Source organism: Scyliorhinus canicula, chromosome 13, assembly GCF_902713615.1.
Source record: "Scyliorhinus canicula chromosome 13, sScyCan1.1, whole genome shotgun sequence".
NCBI classification, from domain to species: Eukaryota; Metazoa; Chordata; class Chondrichthyes; order Carcharhiniformes; family Scyliorhinidae; genus Scyliorhinus; species Scyliorhinus canicula.
Window position 1 is genome coordinate 131,647,972 of NC_052158.1, and position 13,982 is coordinate 131,661,953.

The 13,982-nt window shown below is 43.3% G+C and overlaps 1 protein-coding gene across 29 annotated transcripts in view; it reads right to left on the reverse strand.

Moving 5' to 3' along the window:
* LOC119976166 (disks large homolog 1) overlaps positions 1–13,982 on the reverse strand; it is a 426,844-nt gene that overhangs the window by 272,763 nt on the left and 140,099 nt on the right. For 28 of the 29 annotated variants that reach the window (XM_038816405.1, XM_038816400.1, XM_038816434.1 and 25 more), the window contains one exon: positions 12,895–13,059. In XM_038816405.1, coding sequence (XP_038672333.1) covers positions 12,895–13,059 — 165 coding nt within the window. Of the gene's footprint in view, positions 1–12,887; positions 13,060–13,982 lie in introns of all 29 variants that reach the window. The other variant, XM_038816435.1, reaches the window with a different exon arrangement.

Here is a 13,982-nt window from a genome sequence, read left to right on the forward strand (position 1 = left end):
CCTGGTTCATTACCAAGTACTAAATCCAATATGGCCTCCCCTCTGGTCAGACAATCTACATACTGTGTTAGAAAAGCTTCCTGGTCACACTGCACAAACACTACCCCATCCAAACTATTTGATCTAAAGAGTTTCCACTCAATGTTTGGGAAGTTGAAGTCACCCATGACTACTACCCTGTGACTTCTGCACCTTTCCAAAACCCGTTTCCCAATCTGTTCCTCCACATCTCTGCTGCTATTGGGGGGCTTATAGAAAACTCCCAACAAGGTGACTGCTCCTTTCCTATTTCTGACTTCAACCCATATTACCTCAGTAGGCAGATCCCCGCGCACTGCCTTTCTGCAGCTGTTATACTATCTCTAATTAACAATGCCTGCCCCCCCCCCCCCCCCCCCCACCTCTTTTACCATCCTCCCTAATCTTGTTGAAACATCTATAACCAGGGACCTCCAACAACCATTTCTGCACCTCTTCTATCCAAGTTTCCGTGATGGCCACCACATCGTAGTCCCAAGTACCGATCCATGCCTTAAGTTCACCCACCTTATTCCTGATGCTTCTTGCATTAAAGTATACACACTTCAACCCATCTCCTTGCCTACAAGTACTCTCCTTTGTCATTGTTACCTTCCCCACTGCATCACTACTTGCTTTGGCATCCTGACTATCGTCTTCCTTAGTTGCTGGACTACAGATCCGGTTCCCATTTCCCTGCCAAATTAGTTTAAACCCTCCCGAAGAGTACTAGAAAACCTCCCCCCCAGGATATTGGTGCCCCTCTGGTTCAGATGCAAACCGTCCTGCTTGTACAGGTCCCACCTTCCCCAGAATGCGCTCCAATTATCCAAATACCGGAAGCCCTCCCTCCTACACCATTCCTGCAGCCACGTGTTCAACTGCACTCTCTCCCTATTCCTAGCCTCGCTATCATGTGGCACCGGCAACAAACCAGAGATGACGACTCTGTCTGTCCTGGCCTTTAACTTCCAGCCTAACTCTCTAAACTTGTTTATTACCTCCACACCCTTTTTCCTACCTACATCGTTGGTACCAATGTGCACCACGACTTCTGGCTGCTCACCCTCCCCCTTCAGGATCCTGAAGACACGATCAGAGACATCCCTGGCCCTGGCACCCGGGAGGCAACATACCTTTCGGGAGTCTCGCTCGCGACCACAGAATCTCCTAACTATTCCCCTAACCATTGAATCTCCTATTACTATTGCTTTTCTGTGCTCCCCCCTTCCCTTCTGAGCCCCAGAGCCAGACTCAGTGCCAGAGACCTGGCCGCTGGGGCCTTCCCCCGGTAGGTCATCCCCCCCCAACAGCATCCAAAACGGTATACTTGTTTTGAAGGGGAACGGCCACGAGGGATCCCTGCACTGTCTGCCTGTTAGTTTTCTTTCCCCTGACTGTAACCCAGCTACTCTTGTCCAGTACCTTTGGTGTGGCTACCTCCCTGTAACTCTTCTCTATAACCCCCTCTGCCTCCTGGATGATCCGAAGTTCATCCAGCTCCAGTACCTTATAACACAGTCTCGGAGGAGCTGGAGTTGGGTGCACTTCCCGCAGGTATAGTCAGCGGGGACATCAGTGGTTTCCCTCACCACCCACATCCTACAGGAGGAGCATGCAACTGCCCTAGCCTCCATCCCCTCTTACTATACAGAATTAGCTGCCCCTTGGACCAACTGGACCTCCGCCCTCCGACTCTACTCCCAGTCAGCTGTACTCTAAACTCCTGGCTCCCTTCACGCTCTTTGTTAAATATAGGAAATGAAATGAAAGGAGCACCCTACTCCCTCCTCACCTAACTCCCTCAGTCACCAAACTCTCACTGTAGCACTCAAATGCCACAAGCTCAGCACTCCAGTGCAAACCCAATAGAAGCAAGAGGTTTCCATGGTTTGGGGTTTAGAACTAGAGTGCACAATTTCAAAATAAAACAGAAGCCACTTAGGACCAAGATGAGGAAAAGGTTCTTTACAGACGGCTGTGAATCTTTGGAATTATCTACCGCCCGACGGACATGGAAGCTCAGTTTCCTGATTTATCACTTGTAGATGGTCTTTGGATATGGACTGCTTCAGTGTGACTTTTTAATTGCAAGTGCTTTGTGCATGGAGAGCGAGAGCGAGAGCGAGAGCGAGAGCGAGAGCGAGAGCGAGAGCGAGAGAGAGAGAGAGAGAGAGAGAGAGAGAACACATTTCATTTCTGCTAGTCTTTACACAGATTGCTATGCTATTCCATTCCTTTACTCTTCTCTTTTGTCCAGCCCAGTACAGGCATGAAGGCATCACAACTTTCAATGCTGTATTTTCAAAAGTGGGCATCAAAGCTGTTTAAGATGGCTGTGGCTTATCACATAACGTGGCAATACACAGCTCCAAACAGTCCTAAAACTCAAGCAAATAAATAACTACACATGGACAAATGCAGCTAATTGTAAAATCCACATATCCCTTTGTTAACGATATGCTGTCAACAGAAAGCAGCCTGGACAATAGACATTGAAACACAACGTGTGCCAGATGGATATGGAGCGGATCCCACTGACCTTCAAACACAAAGACCCTGGCTGTTGAAATTTTCAGTGTGTGAACAATAATCTTTATTAGTGTCACAAGTAGGCTTAGATTAACACTGCAATTAAGTTACTGTGAAAATCCCCCAGTCACCAGACTCCGGCGCCTGTTCGGGTACACTGAGGGAGAATTCAGGATGTCCAATTCACCCTACAAGGACTTGTGGGAGGAAACCGGAGCACCCGGAGGAAACCCACGCAGACACGGGGATAACGTGCAGACTCCGCACAGACAGTGAACCAATCCGGGAATTGAACCTGGGACCCTGGGACTGTGAAGCCACAGTGCTATCCACTTGTGCTACCATGCTGCCCATGTGCTACCATGCTGCCAAAGTACAGGAAAAGACTTCAGTTTATGCTTGTGGTTTTTTAATAAAGATAGCAACATTTGTATTCCAAATAACTTGCTTTCACTCTACTTTCCCATCAATGGCCAAATGACAGATAATTCCATGCATCATCTCCCACTGCAAAGGTGGCTCAGGTAACAAGTTATCAGATGCTTTTTGAAAATCGACAAAATAACACGTTCAATGGATTGTTTTTCACACCTCCCTTTCTTCAAAATGTACATCAACCAGAGAAAACAGCACAAGTCATATTTCTTTGAGTGTTTATTAATTTAATTCAGTACCTCAGATTAAGAACTAAAGACCAACTAGTTTAGAATTTCCTGGTTTATCCACACCATTAAAAAAAAATCTCATTTGACTTTTTCCAATCGTGTCACAAGTTTTCTTTCTATCTTGGATCACGAGCCCGCCTTCTCTACCTTGTGCCTCGCCCAGGGTGTGGTGATGCCCAGGTTAAACCACCGCCGGTCAGTTCCCCCCCCATCAACGGGGAAAATGGTCATCTGGGACTATGGCAATTTTACCTTTTACCCTGCATCACTAAATGCATAGTAAGAAGTCTTACAACACCAGTCCAACGCCAGCATCTCCACATCATGACTAAATGCATCACATCACCTTTCAGACTGGTTGTGCATTCCCAGTATTTTCTACCTTCTCCATCAAATACAAAATTTGGCAGTGTTAGAATTCACTTGATGACTCAACCATGTCCCCATCAATCTGGAATACACCATGTATTGAAAGCTAGATCGACTTTATCCAAGTATAAACTTTGGCTTGAATTTACTTCCATAATGCAGTTTACAGAAAGGAAGATGGGGACAACTAATAGTCACAAAAGTAATTTACAATACTTATGCAATCAGGGCAATTAATACTACGTTCTCTTGTCTCCTTCAGGAAAGCTCCTGAAATGACTACCATTTGTAATGCACCCGCTAAAGAAACTCCATGCAATGAAGCTGAAATACTTAATACGTCCAATTCCTTTGAAGCAAAAAAAAATGGCTTTGAAGCTTGCAAGTCAGGTTTGACAAGTTTACAGATCATATACAATTGACATGGTAATTTAACTGATTAGCTGGAATTGCTACGTCAATTCCAAAGATGATTGGTGAGATGACAAAGCCATTTCTGAAAAACATTTATGCCAGTTACTTTTCTATTTGAAAGCTTTTTGTAAACAATGCTCCAGGCACAAAATTTGTTAGCTGTGACAGGACCCAGATTTCACACCACTGAGCACAATTCACAAGGCTCAAAGAGAGTTAGGTAATTATGTTAATTCTAGAGGGATATTTCAGCTGAGTAAAAACTAACGTACTGAAGATGGATTTTCCTTTAAAGTATCATGTTGATAAAAAAAACATTTCCAATTTGTGACAACACATGAATACTGACCATTTCAAGTTGAAAAGTGTAGAATATCAATAATCATCCTAAGTATAGTGTTGGATGAATCTGAAGTTGACTTGGATCATTCTGCTCCTGCTAATCTGTAGGTTTGTGCAAACATTTGCTCCAATCATCCACAAGCAGCAAAATTGCAAGCAGTTACATTGACATCGTCTGATGTGGAAGTAACTGACAGTTAGTGGTACTAATTCAACCTTGCAGATGGCAAAATGGACATAGAACATACAGTGCAGAACGAGGACATTCGACCCATCGAGTCTGCACCGACCCACTTAGGTCCTCACTTCTACCCTAGACCCGTAACCCAATAACCGCTCCTCACCTTTTTGGTTACTAAGGGCAATTTATCATGGCCAATCCACCTAACCTGCACATCTTTGGACTGTGGGAGGAAACCGGAGCACCCGGAGGAAACCCACGCAGACACGGGGAGAACTTGCAGACTCCGCATAGACAGTGACCCAGGTCAGGAATCGAACCTGGGACCCTGGCGCTGCGAAGCCACAGTTCGATCCACTTGTGCTACCATGCTGCCAGACATAAGGTATGTAACTCAATGTCATACCAAATCACTGAAATACAGTACCAGCTCATCACAAATGATGTGTTACAGCCAATGACACAAACACCAGTGTAATAACGACAAGATAATAATTTTTTTGCCATGACGATTCACGGTTGCGTAGTGGCCAGATACCGGGGATAGCTGACACATTCGAAAAGGAAAAGATTAGTTCTGGAGTTGAACTTACACTGAGATTACTAACAGTATAACGCGAAACAAGTCATGTGTTGGTTCTTAAGAGGAGAGATTGGAAGTGTCTGGGTTTTCCATACAAAATTGCAACCAAACATTTGCGGAGAAAAAATATAATCTTAGGAGGTGAAAACGAATCAGTCCCTTTCACTGCCTGTGATTACTGTCTTTTAGAGGTTGGGTTCTTTTCTTCTCCGGGTGCAAACTCTGTGCTGCTGGTTCCCTTTTTGGACTAATAAATAATGACCACCGGGCAGCACAGTGGCGCAGTGGTTAGCAGTGCTGCCTCATGGTGCTGGGTTCAATCCCAGCTCCGGGTCACTGTCCGTATGGAGTTTTGCACATTCTCCCGGGTTTGCATGGGTCTCACCCCCACAACCCAAAGACGTGCAGGGTAGGTTGAATTGGCCACTCTAAATTATCCTTTAATTGGAAAAGAAGAATTGAGTACTTTAAATTTAAAAAACAAATACATAATGACCGCTTTACTAGTTTCAGTCATGTGTGACAGTATCAGCACATCCTATTATCCAAACAATAGGTTGCAGCCAAATGTGACTGATACACGATGGGAAGAAAGATTGACATCCCATCACCCTATCAGTTATGTTTAGCTCACTGAAAAACTTTAATTGGACATTTCATCTTCGGGGGTCAACAAATCTGGCAGCCACTGTCTTTGAAATAGAAGGCCAGTTAAATTTGCACCTGGAAAATCTATTTTCATTTTTAAGTAACTTCCGAGATATATTATCTCTGTCCACAAACCAAAAATACATACCACCAGAGTTTCAGGTATTCATTTGATAGGACAATTCCCATCATTCCATGTTGCTTTGTTTTTAAAGATTAAAGAGTCCGCTGCCCAATTATCTTTACAGGCATAACGTGACAGTTAGTTGTAAACTCGCACCAAGTCCCAATGGCCTTGATGCTCACTGACCTATTTTGGCTCTCGGCCAAGCAACGCCTTTATTTTAAATTTATCCCTGGTTCCAAAGCCCTCCATGGCTTCAGAATTTTCCATCTCCGTAATCTCCATCAGCCCAACAACCCTCCGGGATGCCTTTACTTCTTTAATTCTGGCCCTTCAGCATCACCGATTTTAATCATTCCACCTTTGGTGGCCACACCTAAACTTAGAACTCTGGAATAATGTCCTGACAACGTTCTACCTTTCTTTTACCAAGCTTTTGGTCATTTGACTGAATATTTCTGCATGTGGCTTGTGTCATATTTTATTTTACAGTTCTTCCTTGCAAGGTCTCTTATGTCGAAGGCACTAAAAAGTTATTGTACCATGGTGGATTTTCAAGTTAAAGATTCTACTACTGAATTAAATTTAGTTCTTAAAAGGAGTCATGCCCAGTAAAGGCACCTCGTTCAATAACCTTTACTCCATGTGGAATATTTTGGAACTGACTTTTATCTTAAAGCCACTCCAGCTGTTAAACTTGCATTTTTCCAATCAAACCTGCAACGCACGTTTTCCAGAACAACACAATCATGTGAATTCTGAACTATGTATTTTGTCCATAACTTCTAAAAGTGCACTATTCCCTTCAACCACACTTTCCCCAGGTGTTTGTGTGAGACATAGAACATAGAAGAGTACAGCACAGAACAGGCCCTTTGGCCCTCGATGTTGTGCCGAGCAATGATCACCCTACTCAAACCCACGTATCCATCCTATACCCGTAACCCAACAACACCCCCCCCCCCCCACCCCCCCCTAACCTTACTTTTTAGGACACTACGGGCAACTTAGCATGGCCAATCCACCTAACCCGCACATCTTTGGACTGTGGGAGGAAACCGGAGCACCCGGAGGAAACCCACGCACACACGGGGAGGACGTGCAGACTCCGCACAGACAGTGACCCAGCCGGGAATCGAACCTGGAGCTGTGAAGCATTTATGCTAACCACCATGCTACCCGAAGACTGTGCTGTAATATACGAGATGATTTCAGGATGAGTGTGCATGAATAAACTATCCTCCTTATTTTAACCCATGCGGAGTTATTCAAATTGCCCCCACATTCGGTGGTTGTAAAGCACACATCTCCCTTTCAAAATACGGACAGTAGGGAAGGCAACATGAATTTCAGTAGTTTTCTCTTATTCGGTCTGCAACATAGATTGAATTCACAGGACAAAACGTATGATAAAACTTCCTAGTAGCTCTTAGTGTTAGGAGTTTAATTTTCAAAAATGTTTCTTCCCTACATTCCTTAAACAAATGCATAAATAACTACAGTAGCTAAAGCGTGCCACATATCCTTGTACAAATTTGCATTTTTACAAAACACAAAGCTGCTTGCATGACCACATCAAATTCATAGATTGTAAAACATATTTTGGAGGGTATACAAGCTCTTCCATTCTTTAATAGGAATGGCTAGTCTTCTTCCCCACAATGGTGGGAACAAGTACAAAATGAATTAAAGACCATAGTCTAATTAAAGCAACACTGGCTGTCGCATCCACTAATCATGCAAGGGCCTAATATTCAAGGCCATAGGGTTGTGTTGCATTTACAGCCTTTACATTAAACATTGCTTTGAATATAACACTTCACCCATAAAGCATGTACCAGATAATTCTCAAATTACAATTTTAATTAAATGATTTTTTTCAGCTTCTACGCATTAAATGCAAATCAGAGGCTGATCATTCTGCTTTTGAATATTGCCCTCATGTATTATTGGGACCATCTCATAAATGCACAGCAGTGGTCAATTATCACACACACAACTTAACTGCACCTTCTTCAGAAGCAAAGTAGCACAATTACAATTTGACATGATGGTGAGTGGTAAATTTAGCCATAGCGGGAATTGAGAATGAAAACCCTACGCACAGCCCTCGACTAAAGCTTATGCAGCGACTACATTCATTGTAAATGGAAAGAGCCTAAAAACATTGGTCTGCATTGCTGCAATTAATCATCACCTCTTTCTATTTCTTCGTCTGTTGGGAGATCTGGAAGATGCAACCATGGCAAACCACAAATCTGAAAATATGGGCCTTGTTTGTAAATTGTCATGAATTAAATGTCCAATCGTCATATCGGATACTTCAGGTCTGAAGGTGAGAAACAAGTGGACTAACTATCATTGGTAGCTCTCGAGCAAGACTTAACCAGATAGAAACTAAAATTGGCATTGAGCAACAAGGTAACAATTTGTTTGCACATAAAATAGTGCATATTACAGGGGCACTGGGGTAAGCGGAAAATAAATAATACAATATCCGTTGTGGAAAATAAAATATACGTTGTGAATAGCATGCCTGACTAGTTTTAAAGTCTTTGAGCGCCAGGATAGAAATGACTAAAAGCTTCATCAAATAAACCATTAAAATGTTCAAAGTTAACATCTTGGAGTTTGTGATGCTTTGAGCAGACATCCCATGTAATATTAATATCTAAAGACTCAAGAGACTGCCAAAACAGAGGTTAGAAAAGTAAATTTATAAATAACTATGCCATCTACTTAAAGAGGGAAGCAGAGGTACTCAGCTGTGTCCCTATTCAATTGAGGATTCTAACTTGAGTTGACTTGTAAAGTAGCAAACTCTAAGTCACAGTTTTTCAAAGTGCAATTGGTCGCGGTGTTCCTACGGTTCTTCCGATCCCAAACGAAGCGCCCAACTATCACTACCAGCATTAAAAATGAGAAACGCTATTTGCAGTCTTCCAGCCATGAGAGGCAAGAGTGAGCAGGTCACACGCCCTGCATGCACACTTGACGCCAAACGCCTCAGATGTATGTGGTTTTTGCCATGACATCATGGAGGAGAGCTTACATAGATAGCTTCTTCTATTTTCTAGCTGCTAGCAAGACAGGAGGACTGTGAAGATGGATCGTTTTGTTTCAAGAAAGACACGACCAGAGGCACAAATAGGTAGTGTACCTACTGGCCAGGATCACACATCTGAATCTGGAGAGAGCTGTTCAGCAGAGTCCACAGCAGGCCAGAGCAGCGCTGATGTGAGCTGGGCCTCTGGAGAACAGCCTACAAAGAAGAAACTTAAAACAGGAACAAAGCAGTATAAGATGATTTCTTGAGGTATGGCTTTGTTAATTATTCCAATGCAAATCAGGTTGCAAAGCCCATGTGTGTTTATATGCAGGGAAGTAGTGGTGAATGAGTTTAAAACCCTCAAAACCGCAACGGCATTGGTAAAGTAAGCGTGGAGAGCTGGAGAACAAACCTCTTGATTTTTTTTCAAAGGATGTGAGAACTTAAATCATCAGCTTAAATCAGCCCTTAGCAGAAATTGAACACAATGAAAGAGCACAATAAGCCTCTTGCATGGTAGCTTACCATGAAGCTAAATGCCCACACAATAACAGAGATTAATGCTCCCTGCAGCATTAGATATTTCTCATACAGTTCTAGAAGTCAGCCAGAAAACTGAAATTCATTCCACTTAGTCATAACACAGTGGCTTGCTGAATTTGTGATATTGCCGAGAATTTAGAAGTCCAAGTTAATTCTTGGAAAAAGTCAGCACAGGAGTTCTCAATACAACTGGATGGAAATGCAGACTTTTCAGATTGTGCAACCATGCTAATATTAGGTGCGTTTGGCACAATTAATCTGTTGAGGATTTGCTGTGCTGCCTGACATTACCAACCTGAATGACTGGCATACAGATCTTTGAAGCATTAAGTCAGTACGTGGTTGGAAAGTTTAGGCTTGACTGGGTTCATTACAGAGGAATCACAAGTAATGGGGCAGCGAACATAACTGGGAAAAACAGCGGAGTCATAATAAGAAATGAGGCAGCTCGTCAGGACATTGTTTGGAATCATCGCTTTATTCACCAGGAGGGATTGGCATCAAAAGTAACTTCATCCAATCTTGAAGTGGTGTTGAAAGAAATCGTGAAAGTTGTGAATTTCATTAAACACAACACACTCAATTTCAAGGCTCTGTGTTCCAATATGGGGATCGAGCACACACATTTATTGTTCCATAAAGAGTTCAGTTGCTTGGCAGTTTACTAACTGAGCTACAAAATCCACACTTTCCTCCTTGAGAAATCATCGCCTCAACTGATTCATTTGATGATGAAACTGGGATGCCAACTATGTCTCATCATGCAGACATCTTTTCAATTCTAAACAAACTGAATCACAAATTGAAAGGGAAGGAGGATGATGGCTTTCGGCACTGAAGAAATAAATATTTGCCAAAAGTCATTGAAAATTTGGCAAGTGTGAGTACATGGCCAAAACTACCACATGTTGCAACTATACAAGGCATTTGTGGGACCACACCTACAGTATTTTGCACAATTTTGGTCCCCTTATTTAAGGGAAGATGTAGTGGTATTGGAGGCAGTTCAGAAGAGGTTCATTCGGTTGATTCCAGAGATGATGGGTTTGTCATATTAAGAGAGATTTAACAGTTTAGGTCTACGCGCTCTAGATTTTAGAAGAATGAGGGGAGAGCAAATCGAGGTATACAAGATGATAAACAGTATGGATAAAGTAGACGTGGTGCGGCTGTTTCCTTTTGTGGGGTATTCTGGGACAAGAGATCATAGTCGTAGGATGAGAGGTAGGAAATTTAAAACGATGTTGAGGAGAAACTACTTCTCCCAAAGGTTGTGAATCTGTGGAATTCCCTACCTCAAGAGTGCGGTGGATGCTGGGACAGTGAGTAAATTTGAAGAGTTGGACAGATTGTTAATTGTTAATGGGTTGAAGGGTGGAGCTAAGGCAAGGATGAGGTCAGCCATGATTGAACTGTGGAGCGTACACGATGAGCAGAGTGGCTTAATTCTGCTCCTATATCTTATGGTCCCCACACTGCTATGGCACATCAAAAGAACAGTGTTAGTAAGGGGACTGTCAGTAGACTGGTGTGTCTTATTCATATCGTATCTGGCTGTGCTCAACAGTTTTTGTCACTACCATCCAGAGAAGTTTCAGATTTAGAAAGAAAAGTGGTGGGTGAAAAATCCCTTTCGGGTTGATAGAATTTACAGTTCATAGAATTTACAGTGCAGAAAGAGGCCATTCAGCCCATCGAGTCTGCACCAGCTCTTGGAAAGAGCACCCTACCCAAGGTCCACACGTCCACCCTATCCCCATAACCCAGTAACCCCACCCAACACTAAGGGCAATTTTGGACACTATGGGCAATTTATCATGGCCAATCCACCTAACCTGCACATCTTTGGACTGTGGGAGGAACCTGGAGCACCCGGAGGAAACCCATGCAGACACGGGGAGAACGTGCAGACTCCGCACAGACAGTGACCCAAGCCGGAATCGAACCTGGGACCCTGGAGCTGTGAAGCAATTGTGCTAACCACTATGCTACCGTGCTGCCCCCAGGGTCTGTTATTAACTTACAGCTGACTTCAAATTAGGAAACGGAGCTGCTGCACCTGACCTGCGACGTGTCCATGAACGTCAGCATTCTAGAGTAACATCCTCCAGGACTGTCCACTGCTGAGTAAAACAAGCATTCTGTTGCTATTTCCCTTCACAGTGACCAACATGTACAAGGTTGTATTTCCCATTCTCACAAAGGTGAAGACGGCACAAAGAAACTAGCTGGACTCTGCACCTGATATGCACATTGCCCTCTCCTCCTGTGAACCTGATTGGAGTGAGATCATGTGGACCAAGCAGGCTTAACGGTCACATTAAAGGTACGGGAACACAGCGTGGGTCAGAATGTCGCCGTGAAGGTCAATTGGTTGGCAAAAGTGGGTCCCTGGAAAGAACATTTGAAAACTACTGCTCTAAATCATAGCTTCATAGCCAGAGGTTTCGAAATTGGTTGGTGCTTCACCTGTTGATCTGCTTCTATTACAGACTTAGCAGACTGTAAACAGTTTCAATGGAATACTACCACCTCCGTCTTAAATAAAACTTTTAACGCTACATATTTTTTACAGCTCTCAACAGAGATCTCATTTTTACCACATGGCCAGATATATATATTTTAAATTTTATTCCTTTCTCAGAGTTACAAAGTCAATGCACAGAGTGGACTTGACCAGCCCCAAACCCATCTTCTTGCTTGCACCAAAAATCAATTCAAATTGAATCCAATTTATGGACCCAGCAAAAGAGACATACTAGATCCAAACTGACAAGAACAAGCGTTACACCCGATCTCACACTTGATCCTATGCTTGATCTTAGACCGGATATAATCTAAAGAGATCACTTGACTTCTCAATTTGACTGCAACCAACATTGCAAAATATCATGATCCAACTAAATTCCTCTCGCATCAAGTTTTTAAAAATATTTCTCTAATTCTGTGCAACACTGATCAAAAAGGAAAAAAGTTGCCTTTGGGATAGCAAACCAGTGACTCTCCCACCCTAGTTCGAAATGTGGTTTAGTAAATGGATCGAGGACAATGTCCCAGTTTTGCACCTGCTGCATAGAGGCTGTCTGTCAGCTTACCACAAGTGGGCCAACCCGCTCTGAAATAACCACTTTGCCACAAGTTGAGCACCGCAGTACCGTTAAAGGTCTGCTAAATGCCAGTATTTTCAGAGTTACCCCATGCATCATGTTTTTTTTTTAAGCTGAGCTTTTTAACGTTTACAATATATCAGGAGGTAGTGATTTAACACCATAATCTTCTTTAGGTGGCTCATTAAAGTATGATTCCGCACTAATACATCTTTTATTGCAATAAAGTCAAAAAATGTTAGTCGTGCATGTGTAAATGACAATTAGCTTTGATCCACAATTGTCAAATTGCTGGTTTAAAAAACTCAAAACCTCTTACCTTCATCGGGGATATATGGGACTGAGAAACAAAACCATGTATATTCTCAATCTGAGACAGGTTCTTCTCAGACACATGGACAAGCTCTGGGCCTTTCACCTCATTGCTAATCTGCGGAGAGTTGTGTTCTTGTGGAGATGTGTCATCATCTTGATAACGATACTTCTGCAAGGGCAGAAGAGAAATGGCACATTAAACAATTAAATAATTTCAAACAAGTGCAACCATGTCAACTGCAAAAGTAAACAACGAAATGTCCAAACAATATCGGATCATGAATGTACATTACAAATTTGTAAATCATTCCCATTCTCAACAGAGTTTCATTGATGCAATTAAATTCTGTTCAACTCAACATTCAATGCAACCTCATGAAAAGAGCAATTTTGCTGGTAAATCACTGCTGCCTCACAACGCTGAGGACCCGGGTTCGATCCCGACCTCGGGTCACTGTCCGTGTGGAGTTTGCACATTCTCCCCGTGTTTGCATGGGTCTCACCCCCACAACCCAAGGATGTGCAAGGTAGGTGGATTGGCCATATCTTTTTATTAAAACAGTAAAAAATATATATACAAAGCCAAACGGTACAAACACTAATTTTGTGCTGGAGAAACAGGGTACCCTCCCCTCAGTACCAATGTACGGGGAAGGGTGGGGGGTGGATACTCTGATCATTAAAACAGTTCACAACACAGTTCTACAAAAAACAAAATCGTACAAGCACTAAACTTTGCCCTGGAGAGTCCAAACACCCTTGCCTCTGTACAAACAGAAGGGAAAGGAAGGGGGTGGTGGGGAGAGGGGGGAAAAGGAGGGTGGTGGGGAGGGAGGAAGTCAGGGTGTCGGTGAAGCGGTGGGGCCCAGTAGGACACTGCCGGAACTATCTACGGAGGCAGAAAAATAAAAGAACCTTCAATTATGATGTGCCAGATTCCGGGAGTCCCCCAGAGGGGGTGAGGGGCGACACAGTGTCAGGCACGAGTGTGCCCCGCACCCCGCTACAGAGCGCCTTATATGCACCCTGCGCTCCCGACACTGGGCAGCTGACAGCCTATGGGCAGTCACCCTCCAGGCCCGAATCCTCCAC